At 37.6% G+C, this 17,681-nt stretch overlaps 1 protein-coding gene across 1 annotated transcript in view; it reads right to left on the bottom strand.

Annotated features, from left to right (window-relative positions):
• SASH1 (SAM and SH3 domain containing 1) overlaps positions 1-17,681 on the bottom strand; it is a 108,545-nt gene that overhangs the window by 65,456 nt on the left and 25,408 nt on the right. Inside the window, exons 2-3 of the mRNA XM_044675459.1 lie at positions 12,498-12,630; positions 4,604-5,439 (exon numbers count right to left, since the gene is read on the bottom strand). Of these exons, the coding sequence (XP_044531394.1) occupies positions 4,604-5,439; positions 12,498-12,519 (858 nt within the window). The 5' untranslated portion in view covers positions 12,520-12,630. The remainder of the gene's footprint in view (positions 1-4,603; positions 5,440-12,497; positions 12,631-17,681) is intronic.

The following is a 17,681-nucleotide window of genomic DNA, read 5'->3' as shown; positions in this document are numbered from 1 at the left end:
TTGTAGGACATGTTATTATTTTGTTTTTCCTATAAGAAAAGACATCTAACCATTCAGGAAAATGAAAAGAAGCCAATATTCTTGAGTGTGGGCAAAATGAGCACCTTTTCGGTGGCTGGGAAACAAAAAAATTAAATATTTCCAAAACAGATCTGTACTCAATACTTTTCCAGAACATATTCCTAATAGAGCTATCACAATGATAAATACTTGGAAGAAAAATTGGAAATTTGGAAGAAAAAATGATTGCAGAAATACATAAAGATCCTTGCCAATATGCCTCATTTTAAGTAAATTAAAATTCAGAATTTTAAAATTTATTGAATTGGGCATTAATTTGTTTGGAGGAACTAAAGTATTTAGGCTGATTATGTAAAGAACACTGTCACACCATCTGCCAAATAGTGGGACTGAAGCCTATCTTTATTCAATAGTGAAAATAACAAACACTGAGGAAATAATTTCTGGGAATCTCAGTCATGGTTAGTGTCATTGGACTCTAAAGAGTGTGACAAATTTCTGTGGCCTAGGAAAGTGTGGGAATATGGCGGAATGAAGGTTCTGGAGTAATAAAAGAGCTATAATGACTAGTCTTTTATGAACCAAATATAAGATTTTTTTTCAAAAATTAGCCTTAGGCTAATATATTTCAGCAAACATCTCAGTGCTATTAATACAATGTCACAGACCTCACCATCACTTTCTTCCCTTTGCCTTGCCAAAGAAAAGTAAACTTGGCCAGTGTAGAGATTTACCACCCACCCTAATTTTTCCAATTTTGTAATAAGTGACTGGAGAAATAGAATTAACGTTAGGGCTAACTTGGCTAGGATACATCTATGTTAATAAAATGATGGATATCACATATGCAAAAACATTCACCATGTCACTTAATTAGCCAAACCATTGTATGACTGGACCCAACAAAGTTAATCTTTGATATTAATTCTCCTTCTCCTACCGATGTCTTCAAAAAGACTTTCTTAACAATAGAAAAGCCATTTTTCTGGAACTCTGTGGTCTTACTGCTTCATAGATACAGGATGGCTTGCAGATGTCGCATAAGTTTATGGCTTTGCAACATCCTGCTGTAAGCTACTGCAGACACTAGGCCTCAGCATGTCATTTCTGATGCAAATGAAATAATTTCCAAAGAATCTGGGTTAAAATGATGATAGCAATAAATTAAAGGCTTATTTAAATTTTTATGGGTCTGGTTAGTGTATGAGTTATAATATTCCTTTTTTCTTTTGCCATTTTCCAATGACTACCAAAGGAGACACTGATATTATCCGAATATATATTTGGGTTGATCCAGAGTTAGTAAAAGGATTTTAATCCTAACATTCAAATTATAATTTAGAGGATAAGGTTAATTCTCAACTATAAGAATTAACCTTATCCTCTAAATTATATAAATATAACCTTATATCTCCTATTCTTAACCCAGTAATGCTCTAAGAAGTCCAGAACCAGTTTTTCCTCTATGGAAATATATGAGTCTAAGGTGTGAAAGGAAAATTATCTTTGATAAAATTTCATATGTGGTCAGTAAAATATCAAGTTTTTAGAGCAGCCCTTGCTGAATAGAGACTAAGCAACTGGTAAATCTTTTCTTAAAAAAAAAATAAACTGACAGAATCATATTTGGATTTTAGGAATAAATAATGCCCTAGTTTTCAATTCTAACATTTAAATCTTTTTTTGTTATAATTCTGAAAACATTTAAATCATGGGTGAGGAGGGCTTTTCCACGGAATGGTCATGCAGTTGAAATGTTTTATTATTATGTGCAAAAAAACAACCACTGTGGGAAAAAAACAAAACTTGACAAGATTCTCAAATTTCATGCATGTTCATACCATCAAAACAAAAATTAAATGATTAAATTAAAGGCAAGACAGGTGACCACTTCCACTGAAAACAAAGGCATTGTCATTGCCTTGAGGTTGCAATAAGGAATTCTAGCATTTGGAAAAGGTAAGAAATTAGATGGTTGAAAAATAGAAAGCTGAAGTACTTTGGGGCAAGAAAGGAGAAGTTTATGAAATGGTGAATGTCATGAACTCCTTAAAGGAAGCTGCAAAGAAAATAAACTTATGCCTTCTTTTATGAAGGGGTGGAAAAAAAAAAAGAGGAGCTCACTTATATTTCCTTGACTGAGCAAAAAGTTTAGTCTGGGTAGGTAGGTGAGTAGAAACACATAAAACAAAAATATCCACATCTAACTCAACCCCCATGCAAAGATAGATAAACTGCAATTACCCAGCTTCATACTGGTATTGTTGGTATATAAAGTCAAAATAATTCATAATACCACCTTTATGAAGGTAGTATTATGCGGTATTAAATCTGCCTTTTGTAAAGATGCTTTCTTAGATGACCACAGATCTAAAATTGGAAAGCATCTTAGATACCATATAGTCCAACTCTACCATTTCACAGAGGAAGAAACTGAGGCCTCAAGAAGTGACCTTTCCAGTAAGCAACAAAGGAAGGATTTAAACCCAAGCATTTTGACTCCAGACTCAATGTTCTTTCCACTGTAAACTACCTTCCAGGATATCTATTTCAGTGTCAGAGAAGACAATCCCTAAACTGAAGGTACTGACCACAAGAAAGGGTTTCTGGAGGAATGAAGCCATTTTTCATGACAATACAAAACAGGGTTACTATGGTCTCAAGGCATACATTCTGGAGGCTGGTTTTCATCATACATGATCTATTGTACTATCGGGCAATTACCTGGCTAACAAAGAAATACCAGGTTATATGTAAATCATTTTTTTTACCTTAAAAAAACGAGAGTTGGGAAATCTATAAGAAGTCGTGATTTATTGAGAAGATAGAAAACAAATTCATTTGTGACTAATTAAGTCACAAATGACTTATTACTGTATTCTCCCCCTATAAGAATATGAGCTCCTTGAGAGGAGGGAAAGTCTTTATTTTCTGATAGTATCCCCAATGCTTAGGATAGTGCTTTGTCATTCATTCAATCAATTAATACTTATTTTGAAATAAACAAATTATACAAATAAAGATTTAATTTAAAAGCACCTACTATGTGCCAGGCACTTTGTTAAGTAAGCCATGAGGATACAAAGGAAGGCAAAAGACAGTACAGTCTCTGCTCTCTTGAGAAGCTCATAGTCTAATGGAGGAGACAACATATTAACAAATTATGTATCATAATAATCAATAGAGTAATAATCAATAATGAGAAATAATCAATAAAGGGAAAGCATTCAAATTAAGGACTTTAGCTGGGATTGGAAGGAAGTCATTTAGCACTGAGTAAATAACATGACACCTATTTGGGACATAAAAGAAGATGACGTGACCTGGGTATATGAGTAAGTGAACAATGTAGAGTCACCAAATTTTTAGATTTTTAGAGATTTTAGAGATCTAAACCCCTAGTTTTATAGATGCAGACTATATAAGGAAACTGAAGTTCAGAGTAACAAGTTAAAAATAAATTTAAAAGTCTTTCAACATAATCAGAGGAAGAACAAAGTAGTAGTAGATAGAGATACAGGCTTTGAGTCAGACAACACATGTCAGCTTTGACACATATTGGTTATGTAACTGTGACCAAGTCACCTGGTCTCTAGGAGGTCTCAAACAACTCACTCTTGGTGGAAAAAGTTTCATAAATAGGAAAGCTCTCTCTAGGAATGAAATCATGCATGCATCCATACGTAATCATTTAGTTTTGTGAAATAAGATATGATGGTCCAGTGGAAAGGGCACTGAATTTGGAGGCAGGTAAATTGGGTTAGAAATCAAGATTCTTCTCTTTGTTATCTTATATGCAAATCACATCTCAGTATTTTAAAGAATTTGGACTAAACGATTTACATGGAGATGCTGGAGAACATTGAATTTAATAGTGCACAATCTAGAATTTTCAATGTATTTTTCTCATCCTCAGCAGATTTCAAAGTCTCTATGTAGACACAGATTTTTAACTATATTCTTTTTCTTTTATGAAATGGTATTCGGACTTTAAGAGATCATGGTACACTAATTTAGTATTCAAGGGCTTTTATTTTACTTTTATATTTAATTTTTTTTCTTCATTCGTTATTTTATAATTCATTCATTCAAACATTCCTACTTTTTAATGTTCTTAAATGAAAGCTTTCCTAGTGTTCATTTCCTCAGTCTGATTAACCAAAAGTCCAAGCATCTTTTAAAAAAATAAATAAAAATAAAACAAAAAAACCTCAACTTTTTCTGTAATACATTATTCTTTCTAATAATTCTACGATAAAATGGAATGACATCCAGCTTCAAAGCAAAAACAGCCACCCAGAAAGAAAAATAGTGTAAATAATTGCCATGGTGACTGGAATTCCCTCCCTGACTCTCTATGTGCAATCTGAAGAGATGACACAAAAATTAAAAAGAGGGAACTGCTACTAACTGAAAGGGAAGTTGGCTATTTTGAGGGGATAGTAAAATGGACTCAGATATGAAGAGATGAAAAAGAGAAGAGAAGAAGGAAAAGGAAGCAGAGGGATGAGGTTCCATGGTACTTCAGTGCAACCTCACAGACATTACAAGGCCATCTTAACGACCAGCTCCTTTGACTCACAGACTTTTGGTGGATTCTCAAGAGAACCCGTTTAGTACAGCGGTCCACCGTGGCGGCCCACTTCCTGTGAGCCTCTTCCTCCTCCTCGAGCAAGCACCGTCTCAGGTCCTGCTTGTCGGCTTTACTCAGGGTCCTGTCCGTGACAGGGCGCACCAGCTGGGTCAGGTTGAGGTGGCTATAGAGGCTCCGCTCCACCACATAGGTGATATTGAACTCGCTGACAGAGGTGCGCCCCCGCAGCCTTCTACTGGGGAAGCCGCATCCTCCTCCCCCTTTGGGTTTCTGCCGGAGCAGCTGAAGGTCGCAAGTGGTAGCACTTAAGCCCTTTCTAGAGGGGCGCTGGCAGAGAAAAGCTCGGGAACAGGAATAATTAGTATCCATTTTCTTCAACCGGATTTGTTTTCTGACACTCTGGACCTCCTCGAGGGACACCAGGAGGTGATGTTTGTGCCGATTGCTGTCATAAAAGCAAACGCTTTCGGTACTTACCCCGTGACTTAAGGAGCCGAGACTCTTCTTCATCTCCCCGTCGGTGAGGGAGCGGCACACCTTCTGGGTCTTCTCTTCCTCTGGATAGGAGAAAAATGTGCCCATCTTTTTGGGAGGTTTTATCAGCCCCCGGCCATCTCCTTTGCTAAAGGTTTTGACCAGCTTTCGGCCCGCACCCCAGGTGTCCAGGCTGCTGGATGAAGGAGACGTGGTAAAGGAATCTGAATCATCCTCTGGTGGCTTCTCAATGGAACCATCGAAGTAGAATGGCTTCTTGTGAACTCCAGAGTAGAGAGCTGATCTGTCGTCCAGGATCGGGGAGCTGGCAATTGGATGGTCCTCCACACCTGGAGAGGGAACAAGATGGGATGCATGATCTATATAGCTCTACCTTCTGTCTTAGAATCATTATTGTGTATTGGAAGTGGTAAAGGGGTTTAGGCAAAGAGGTTTAAGTGCCTTGCCCAGGGTCACACAGCTAGGAAGTGTCTGAGGGCAGATTTGAATGCAGGATCTGGCTCTCAATCCACTGAGTCACCAAGCTGCCCCCATACATCGCTTACAAATACATCTTCCAAATTCATTACCACTTGAGACTGTCTAGTTTTAAATTAAAGCAAAACATGGGCATCGCGATCCAGGGAGGGAATTCCAGTCACCATGGTAATCATATGCACTATTTTTCTTTCTGGGTGGCTGTTTTTGCTTTAAAACTTTGGACCTTATTTTCAGGTTGTGTCTCTCATTAGAATATAAGCTCTTTAAGAGCAAAGAATATTTTTGCCTGTCTTTATATCTCTTGCTCTTAGCACAGCGCCTGGTATATACCATATAATAAATTCTTCATTGAATGACTACTGGATCGTCTGCAAACTGTATTGTGCATAGCCAGCTAGCCTTAAATGCCAATTTCCCTCACTTACACTCTGACTCTTGCTCCTTTTTAACTCCATGCCTCAACATATGTTGAAAGTAAAAAAAAAAAAAAAAAAAAAAAAAAAATTACCTTACTATGTAATCAAACATATGGCTGAAAACAAAGCTTTCTGATAAGAGGAGGTTAAGTTATACTTTGCCCCTTTAATTATTTTGAATCTGGTCCTTTCTATTAAACTAAAAACAAATGATAGGTCAATTAAAAATTGTTATTTATAAACTACAAGACTAGCTATTATCAAATTACTGCTTAGAATTTAAAGATGATTTTCAGTCCTCACTGTGTCTTCAGAAGGTTGGCCTTAGAATCAATCCTCTCTCTAAATCATCCTTTTCCTCATCCTATATTCATTGATTGCTATTTTCGGTTGGTTGATGAAGGCCGGGGGGCTGATGCTGACTTTTAATTGAAAACTCGAGGCCGGAGCAGCTAAACATTTGAGAGGGAAAGGGTTGAGGGGAGGGAAAGAAGCACCATGAAGAGCTGTAACTAGCAAATGAAATAAATAAATGGTCTGTAGTTGACAAGCCAAACCCAAAGTACTGAGTACACTCAATGATCTCAGCCAAACGTTCCCATCAATACCAGTGAAGTGATTGAGTCAGAAGAGCATTCAAGGCACTGACATGCAATCAGCCATATCCAACATTCTTTTTGATTTCAAGGATTCCAGCTTGCATCCCTGCCCTAAGTGTTTGCCAGTGCCAGGTATTGAGTTAAGCCCCACAGAACCCAGTGGAAAGGTTTGGACTTGCTGGCAGGGGGTATGGGTTCACTTGAGTCCTTTCCTGTGTGTCTTATATGAACAGATGTAAGAAAAGAAGTAGGTCAAATCGTGGGTGTACTGAGCCTGGCTGTGTCCCTCTAATTACGCGAAGGAAATTTTCTAACACCACAGCTTTCCACCAGCTGAATTTTAAAGAGGAAAAAAGTAAAAAGCTTCTTGGAACAGAGGGATATGGCACTAAATATAACAGCCGGGAAAAGGGCATTGGTGAGAAACTGGACGTGGGAGTTAAAAGAGAAAAGCTTTCATTGGAGATGAGTGACCAAAATCATAACAAAGCTTTTAATTGTTAAAAGCCTTTTATCATTTTAAACACTAATATTTTAGCTAAGAATATGGTGTAAGATGAAATGTCACCACTGAATAAAACAAAAGAGAAGCCTTATAATAGTTGCCCAGGGAATGAGTTAAAGAAAAAAAGATCAACAACAAATGTGCCCATATGGAGGTCACAAGTTCTCTCTGACCTACAGCCCAGCTCTGTTTACAGTAATAATTGTTGAGGCAGATGGGATTGATTTTTGGAAATTTTGGTTTTCTGCAAACCTCAGGGTCCCTTTAACCAAGGGAGCACAAGTCTCAATTTTGTAGCTTCTTGGTATGATGGGAACCCTCTTCCCAGGGCTATTATTCAAAAAATTACAAGGAGATGGAACCCAGTGCAGCTTCCTTGCACAATGAGAAGACTAAACTACAGAAATTGAAATTAGGCTTCTGAATCTTCCAAACCAGGAAGGATAATAATATTTATATTTCCTCTCCAGGTTACCTGGTTGCTGAAACTGAGTGTCACTGAACCTCAGGGCTCCATCCTTAAGTTATGACAGGTATAATTTGCATCTTATTCTTCAAGAATTCTAGTTTAAGCTAACCTGGCCACCATGGGGACTTCCTAGAAAAAGGTATCTCTTGCCTCTGTGTCTTTGTATAGACCATCGTCACTGCCAGTCTCTTAGCATCCTTAGCTTTCTTCAAAGTTCAGTTTCAATACCACTTCTTACACAAGGTCTATTCTGATCCCCCAGACCCCTAGTTGCTAGAATCCTCTGCCTAAAAAGCTTGTATTTACTTAATGTATACAATATAAATGTGTTTGTATGCATTCATGTATGTTATAATTGTACATTTTATCTTGTTGTCATTCCCACAACAAAAGAAGAGACTGTTTCATTAGTCTTTAAAAACCTAGAGCTTAGCTACATCGAAGCCTCCAGATCCTATCTGGTTCTTTGGAAGTCACTCCTACCCACAAAAAGTTAATCCATTCAATTTGGGCACTTGGCTCTCAAGATGAACTATACTGAATGGTGAGTATGAAAGAGTGAAAACTTATTGTATTTTGCTGCCCCTAGGCTATGTTTTACCTCCCATTCAGCCATCCAGAAGATAAACAGTCTACCAAGTGCAAGTATTTTGCCATATGCTTGGATATACACTCTGCAGCCCCCAACAATCTCTACGTTTTGGTTTCGCTCTAGAAGCAGAAATCAAAACAACCTTACTATTCTTATTGGAAATGATATGACCACTGAATACACCACATGGCTCTATTCAACCCCTGTGATTCCCATAGCCAAAATTTCTTTTCCTAGATTCTATTCTCCTATGTGTGTTGCATCTCCCAGCTCCATTCTTGAGTCTGGATTGCTCCATCATTCACTAGCTGCCTTCTTACTCTGGAAGTTCCCTCTACTCATAGCTCCTTCTTTTCACTAATGAGGTCTTTCCTGAAATTCTATTTTGAGGAATTTCCCAGACCAGTCATTCCTCACTCCTCTCCTAATTCTTTAGATTTCATCACCATTTCTTCCCCCCACTCCCCTAATTTGCTTTTCAGCTCCCTTCCCCCCCCCCATCAGAATATAAATTCCTTGATGGTAGGGACTATTTTTCTTTTTGCTTGTATTATGTGTATCCTCAAGACTTACTATTGTGTCTGGCACTTAGTAAATGCTTAACAAATGTTTTTTGGCTTGACTAGCATGAAAACTCCTTCAGGGCAAAGATGATCACCTTTTTGTGTTTATATGCTAGTGTGCCTGATGTATCTTAATCATTAAATAAATATTTGCTCTTTGATTCCATTGAAGGAATGAATAAAATTGGGGTCCTCGTGGCTTCAGCCATATTTCTTTTTAGGGAGATGAAGCCATCATCAGGCGTGGGAGGGTGAGGGAGAGAGAGAGAGATAGATAAAGATTTTAGCCAGCTGTGAAGAGATACAGTTGAAACCTTAGAGACAGAAATAGGACAAAAGTACCATTTATAGAAAGGTGAATCAGTTTGGACTTAGCTCAGTCTAAAATGATCCAAGGGATATGGAGAAGCCAGGACTATGATGGTTGTCCCCTAAGATCTATGCTACTCTATAGAGGTCCTAAGACCAAAATCAAGGCTTCTTTAACTATAAGATTGCCTCATCACATGCTGTCTTGTATTTGATTCTGAAATCAGGTGGCAGGCATACGAGTATATCATCCAGAAATTCAACATCTGGTAAGTCAATCCAACTGAAATCTGGCAACCATAACCAAATTCAGCCATAATGGCTTGCTTGACATAAAGGTTCTATGCCCCTAAATGACTCCTTGCCTGAAATATTACCATCAGAAACTCAGGCATCTTTGGTATTACCTCTCCAATGCAAATATAATAGTGTTTAAAGAATAACTTGTGCATGTCCTTCTCCAAAGAAGCAGGACATAGTTGTATATATACATTTTTTTGTCAAATGATGCCTTTTCTAGGTGGGGAGGAACTTTAAACAAATTAATTTTTAAGTGCAAATATACTTTAGAAGGGGTACCATATTAATCAGTTACAATGATGAACACCATAATGAAAACACATTTATAGTTACTTTCTTATAAGGCCTGAAGATGTCAAGATACTGGGAAAATAGGAGTCTAATGAGTGGAGAAAGAAGGGGTACTTTGAAACATGGGACACTGAACTAGATAGTTTTAGATAATAATAATGATGATGATGATAATAATAGCAGCAATGATAATAGCAACTGATATTTCATTGTTTTATAATTTTCAGCTTTCAGCATCAGAGACAGCAGAAAAACATGAAACCAACAGAAATGGGAGAGTATCAATTTCATAATACCACCTGTAACCCAGAGACTTCTGTGAATAAATGCCATCTCCAAAGACCTAGACATCAGAGATAATTCAAATCTGTATCCCCAACTTTTGCCCCAGATGCTTATACTGAATAAGATATAGACATTCAGAAATACTTCAAGGATCTGTGATTTGAACTCTCTCCACCAACTCAGATGAAAACCTGTCTAAGACTTAACAGATAAATCTCAAGAGATCTGTCTCTAAAAACTCAGGCAGGTTAAGTGATCTGTCAGTAGTCGCACAACTAGTAAATGTCAGTTAGGATCTAGCATGGTGCATCTATCACTATCTATTGATAAGAGTAATGGATTTGGAAGATTCGGGTTTGATTCTCTGCTCATCCACTATTACCTGAGGGATACTGAGCAAGTGACTTAAACCCCCTAGGTCTTACTTTCTTTAATCTGTACAATGAGAAGTTTGGTCTAGGTGACTTCTAAAGTCCCCATCACTTTTAAGTGTCTAAACCCAAGGCCTTAAATCCAGAAATCTCTCCTTTATACCATGCTTATTCCAAACTTTATGTATATAATAAATCAAATGGAAGTTCATCTTGCTATAACCAATCAACATAAGCATTAGGATTCCTTATCATCTTGGCAAATCCATGTGTTAAAAGAGTTCTTCAAAGTTATCAGGAACCCTTGTATTTGCCTCTTCAATACAGGGTAGAATTCAAGATATTCTGTCAGAGCCATTCTCATGGTTCTTTTTTTGCCTATATGGTTCTTGGCTCAGGTGGAGACTCCTCTGTAATGTCAGTGTTGCAATAGGGCTCTTTTGAAGCATACCTGGGGCCTCTCCTCATCAATGTAATGGAACAAAGAGCTAGACTCCAATGGCTCTATGGCACCCTGTCACAATACAAACTGAAAAGGCAGCTTTGGGCTCATATAAACAACAGTTATTCTATTTGAAGCTATCTAGAGCAACTTTCAGGCCAATGAGGAACAGAGAAAGGACCATGTTTGTCATTTGCCTTTTAAATTAAACTCTGTCTCCTGATATATACATTTTTTTCCTCATCTTCCTCTTTTGCCTTTCAGAAACAATTGACTTAATCCAGTTAATCCTTAAGCAACAATATGTTCAAGTAAAAAAAAAAATACATAAAAGTAGGCTGAGGTTTAGAAATATTTCCTGCACCTAAATATAAATAATTCTAGGTGGCTATCAGAATAATACCTGCCCCATTGTGCAGGCTGATAGGAATGCAGTGAGAAGACCTAATTGTTAACTGTCACTTAGACTTGCCCCTATAGTTAAGATCTACATTGGGTCTAAAGCAACAAGAATTAAAAAACAAAAACAAAATTAATTTTTAAAATTAGTTCTATGCTTCTGAACCTGTCCATAAAAGCAAATCTCCTCTCTCTCAGGCTGTCTCCCCCTGATATACTCCCTCCCACATCCACCCTCTCTTTCTGCCTCTCCCTTCTTTCCCTTTCAAAATGTCTCTGGGGAATCTGAACCAAAATTATCAACAGGAAGCTTCATCCTATTCAGTAAACAGAAATTTCTTTTTCTCTTCTATTGGAGCTTCAGTTTTGTGCAATGAAAAAGCCTCACAAAGACAATGAAAACTATCAATTTGCTCTAAGTTTGCATCCTCGCCAAATAAAAACTTAAGCATCACATTTTAACAAGTTGAGGCACTAAAACTAAAACTGCCTTGTTTTGAAATATTAATGAACTGAACAACTAATCTCCTCATTTACCATACCTTCTCCAAACCAAAAACCTTATTTTTATATGATATCATTAAAAAAAATCTCACCAGGGCCCAAGCACTATAAATGTATACCAGCAATAGTCTAAAGGTCAGTACTTAACTTGCCAAAATCAAGCTTCAAACTATATTTGTTACAATGACAGAAGTTGATAGCTCTCTAATTTTTTTAACCCAATAACTCAGGGGGACAATAACATCCCTTTATAGGCTCATTAGAATTTGATGTCCTTAAAAGACCCATTTAACTGAAGCCTGAACTTGTTTAGTGGGCTTGCAAAAAACCCAAAAAAACCAAACCCACAAATCACACAGGGGAAATATCAAGGGGCACTAAAGATACTCCAATTATGCTGCCAACTAAAATTGTTGCTTAAGATGTGTCTGTTAAACCGAGATTGGAGTTCATTGGGAAAGAATCAAGGCCCATTCCTTTTTTCTTTATATTTCCCCTTACTCTGTTTTGATACCCAGTAAGAGCAATGTAATAAAGTATGAAGCAAATGGGGGAAAAAATGACAACATGCCAAACAAAGATAGCTCTTAAAAACAGAGACCATAAAGGCATCAATGTATATTGCATTATTAACATATCACATCACTAGGAGAATAGTAACCATGCCTCCTTTTGTCACCATCAAATTTAGGGTACCCTAAAAATTATACTTCTCAGACTAGTTTTGGAACACTGCTTAGCAACTTATAGACATACTTCTTTCCGTTAGCCCCTACCCAGGGGCTAACTTCTATTTGAAAACAGTCCTTTAAATTGAAAATCAAGTTACTTTGGAATAACTAGGGTATAGTTTGCTTTTTACCTTCAGTGCTGGGTTTTTTCATTTCTTCCACCCTAATGAGTTTCTTTCTCACTCTGCGAGTAGAGTTTACCAGCTTGTGTAACCTCTTAAACTTCACCGACTCCTCTGTTTCATCATCCGATTGTTCTCTTGACTGGCAAAGAAACAAAGGAAAAGTTAATCAAATAATTACTTCATGGCTTAATCCCAGTTTAACCCCAACCCACCACCAATCTGAATTTAGGCAGTTCTATGACAGAATCTGTTACCAAGTTAAAAAGTTCATTAAAGAAAAAAAATGAAAACAAAAAACAGATCATTGACTGGCTTTGCAAAGCCCCACCTACCATCTTAACGAGTAGTTCAGTGTAAAGTCAGGTCCTATGCCCCCAAATACACATTCTTGACCTCAGATTGCGTTTCATGCATTTAATCTCAACTACTCTCATGTCTGCTTTTAGAGTAACTCAGGCAGGACTCTCCTATCCAGGCTCTTCTTGTAATTCCAGTTATGCTGCTGTGGTTTGGGTCAGGCACTCATCTGTCTAGCCCGTCAGAACTAGCTGCTGAACGTGGTCACCAACTACTTCTCCCCAAATGAAAATCTGTTGACTTTTTCCAATCCTCCCAGAAAATCAAAACCAGCCGGGCAGGAAAGAGGAAGAGATGCGAAAGCCCTTGTATCCCATCTGTGAGGAACAACACCCTGCCACATTGCAGCCAGCCCTCGTCCCTCTCCAGTCCCTTTCTGAAGGCTAGCATGAGGACAGACCCAGCATTCCTCCGACAGTGACCAAGGGAAAATTCTGACCTTTTCCAGCTATACAGTACAGTCCATATTCCCCAGCATCCCATTTCGTTTCGCATCGGATCAAGTATGCTCAGTCCCAGCTGTTTTCCCTCAAGTATCAAACATTACAGAGACAAAAAAAATTCACTCTCCAGCAGCAGTGACACAAGCTAAAACAATCCTTTCCTTGTGAACGGGCTGAGGGCTTCATTTTCGAGCCAGCTCCCACATTCAATATGTTATTTCCTCTGTTCTATCTGCTCAGAAAGTTTAGGAAAAAAGAAAGGAGTTTCCCTCAAAATGACAGCAAAATCCTGGCCCCGGTGCACAGTGAGCATTCCAAGGCAGCAAAGGCAGAGCACAGCTGGACCAAGGCACGCAAACACAGGATACCTCACTGGTTTTGCCTGTGCTCCAGCCTACCTAATCCTTCACATCCTCCCCAAGCTGGCATCTTTACTCCAATTCCTTGCAAGTAACTCTTTCAACTCTTACTTTTCCATCTCAGCACAGCAAAAAGACTTTCAAAAAGTACAGTTTAAGAAGGCATGTGAGAAAACTGCACAATAATCTTATCATTACTAATCACATGGCTAACAACAAAAATATTTTGCAATTAGCAAAGAATGGTCTAGGAGACAATTAAACTTTTGTAAACAAAGGAGAGTGCAATTCAACTCTCTCACTGGCATCCCACATGACCAGGAATAAATCCCTTTCGACAATTAATCAATCATCATATTTATTGAGAGTGGTCCAACTATGAACAAACCACTGGTCTGGGAACAGATCTCAGTGTTTGGTGGTTATTTTGTCCTAAATTTCTACATCAGTGGAATGGGTGAATTTTGGATTACTATCAATCTCATAACTAACATTGAATTATATGACATCCTTATTGCAGACAATAGGTTCACCATCACTTAAAAATTTTAATTAAATTTTTTCCAGATTATATATTAATAAATGTTTAATATTTGTTTTCTGATATTTTGTAATCCATGTTTTCTCTCTCCCTCCCATCTGACCTCCCTCCTCAAGAAGGCAGGTAATGATATAGGTTGTACATATGTAATCATATATATTTCCCTGTTCATTGCTTAAGCACTAGAGAAAAAGTCACAGAGGAAATAAAGTGAAGAATGCTATGTTCCAATCTGCATTCATGGATATCCTTTTTCATCATGAGTCCCTTTGGAGTTGTCTTAGATCCTTGCTTTGTTGATAATAGTTAAAATTTTAACAAGCAGCAACATTAACTATTTTGGTTTCATATTTTATTTCCTTTATTCATCCTGGCTGAATTTGCTTATGGACAGTGAAATGGTCACAAAGTGGTTAACCAGAAGAGGATAGATTATTAACCTATAATCTGACTAATCAGCCCCTTAAGAATCTCGAGTTGCCTCAATCCTATATGAACTATCTAGACACTCTTTTCTACTAAATACAGAAGTTAAGTTCTTCTAATAGAGAAAAGCTCAGAACAATAAACCACAAACTCTCTAGAAACTGTATACGTCTATATGTGGAGTAAACATGTGAACTAGGTTTATCATATCTATTCAAAGTGAACCTGTACTAGTTTTGTTATGAATCGAGATACAGTCACTGATCATTCAAGGTGCTTATTGATGCAAGAGGACTTGTGATCTAGGTTTTTGGAGGATGAAGCAACAAAAGAAAAAAGAAATAGGATATAGAAAGACACACACACACAAATTTTGGTTCTTAAGACATAAAGCATCTGCTAGAATGGCATGCCATCACAGCAAAATCTCCAGGGGAGAAATCAAATATAGTTAAACCATGACAACAGATTTAATAGCAATGGCTGTTCTGAGGGCCTATTTTCCTACGCCCTGCTTCATTTTGTTGGAAAATAATATATTCCAGGTACTTGTTAATTGCTTTCACATGCTCCATCTATTTTTGAGAAACTTGAGCTCTTGAGGACTTTGAACCAATGCTATTTTTACTTTCCTAGAGAAAGAAGGTTCTGGAGGTATATGGCACACCAAGTCTCAACACAAGGCAGTCAAGAACTTTCTGTTGGAAACTAGACAAGATAGATCCAGCTGGAAATGCTCACTTATTGAACAGCTATCCAACTAGCCAATGGATTAAAAATTCTAAATGAAAGCAAAGTCATTAAAATGGGGGTGGGGGGGAGGGATTATTTCTGGAAAGGTCTCTCAACAGTTTACAAGTCACTTTGGCTCCAAAATAAATCTGAGGGATGCTCTTTAACAGCAAGGTGATGACTTCTCACTTCCTCCTTAGTAAAAACAATTTGATATCAGAAAATGAATGCTTGATTTAAAAAAAAAAATTTTTAGGAGTTGCCTTTGTGGGAAGAAAGAAATAAGGGAAGAAAGAAGGATGAAAGGAAAAGATAAAAAGAAAGTCAGATCTCCAGCTGTTTCAATAGTAAGACAATCCTGTAGAGGCAGCTAGGTATCTCAGTGGTTTGAGAGGTTCCAAGTTCAAATCTAACCTCAGCTACTTCCTAGCTGTGTGACTCTAAACAAGTCACCTAACCTCCAGCCCTTACTGCTCTTCTGCTTTGGAATCAATACAAGTAATGATTTTAAGTTGGAAAATAAGGTTTGTTGCTTTTTTTTTTTTAAACAATCCTATAAACATTTATTTACCTACTATATGCAAAGTACTCCATCTAGGAGTGAAGTACATATAAAGATAGTTATGACCAAATTCTCATCCAAGGTAAGACTACAGGTGATCTTTTCCATTGAGGAGAAAAGTACAGACCTCTAAATCCATACTGTTCAGTCATTTTTCACTTGTGTGTGACTCTTCATGACACCATTTAGGGTTTTCTTAACAAAGATACTAGAGAATTTCGCCATTTCTTTCTCCATTTCATTTTATAAACAAGGAAACTGAGGCAAATAGAGTTAAGTTCTTACCCAGGGTCACACAGATAGTAAGTATATGAGGCCAGATTTGAACTCAAAAGATGAATCTTCCTCATTTCAAGCCCAGTATCCTATCCACTTTGCCACCTAGCTATCCAATTGCATCAAAATGAGCATATGCCAGTAGGACTTACACATACTCTCAAAATATTGCCCATTTCTTATTGTGTCTCCTAATGTGGGAAATATATGACCACAGACAGGGGGAAAAATTTATCTATATAGAAAAGGTCCATTGAAAACTCTTCCTATACCAAGTAACTTTTTAGGGGGGGAAAAGAAAATCTGCAATGGATAATGAATGGCTTCCTGTTGGAAAAGTTTCATAAGAGTTGGAAAAAAAAACAATGCTTAAACTCCTATATATGTATACATGCATATTGCATGTATAATGGATACTATGTGGACAAGACATGTGCCATATAAAATCTCAATTACTGTAACTCAGGTTGATGAGGGTCAAGGCATAAGTTGACACAATGAAATCAAGGTTACTAAATGACCCTGAATTTTGCTGTTGTTCCATTCCTAAACTGTGAAAGTTCAGCATTGCTCTCTACTTCTTATCTTCTCAAAGAGCAACTTGCCTCTGCTAAATGATGAGAAAAAATGGATTTATAGCACTGTAAATAGAAACATAACTCCTTTCCAGCTTTGCTGCTGCAGATTTTTCCACCAGAAAGCCCATATGGCTCAACTTTTAATTATTTTGGCTAATGCTATATGTAGTAATTCTGTGGTGAACGCTTAAGTGTTTCATTTCTAGTTTCCATAGCAACATTACATCAGATTGCAGACAGCTGGCTCCACAGTTTTAAACCATAACAAATTGACCAAGCCAATACACAAAACTAGTTGCTTTAAAGAGATAGCATGCCATTCAAGGGGCCAGGGCGTTGAATGAGGAACCTAAGGGGCCGTTTTGGCAGGCGGAGGAGGGCGGAGCCTCCTTCCTCCTCAGCTTCATTTGGAACAAGTGCATCCTTAACACATCTGCAATGTTCTAATGGCAAAGACATCGAGCCAGCTTGGAGAACTTTTTATTACACAACCACATAAAGGACTACAGGGAAACAGGAACCAAATTAACAGCATCTGTAAAGGCTGAGGTTGGGAGGGCAGAATAAACTAAAAGTGGTCTCATCCTGCTAACTACTCAGCTCCGGCTTGTTGCTGCCGGTTGGTAACAGCGTCTTCACTCCAAGTGATGTTAAATGAGTCCTGCAACCACTTTGCCACAGAAAATGCCTTCTCCCAAACTAGGGGCATCAGCAGCTCCTCCAGTGTACATATATATATATATGTCTCTCTCTCTCTCTCTCTCTCTCTCTCTCTCTCTCTCTCTCTCTGTATATATATACATATCTCTCTCTGTGTATATATATATATATATATATATATATACATATCTCTCTGTGTGTATATATATATATATATATATATATACAGAGAGAGAGAGAGAGAGAGAGAGAGAGA

Source organism: Gracilinanus agilis, chromosome 4, assembly GCF_016433145.1.
Source record: "Gracilinanus agilis isolate LMUSP501 chromosome 4, AgileGrace, whole genome shotgun sequence".
NCBI lineage: Eukaryota > Metazoa > Chordata > Mammalia > Didelphimorphia > Didelphidae > Gracilinanus > Gracilinanus agilis.
The sequence above is the reverse complement of the archived record's forward strand: the minus strand, read 5'-3'. Positions and strand labels throughout refer to the sequence as shown.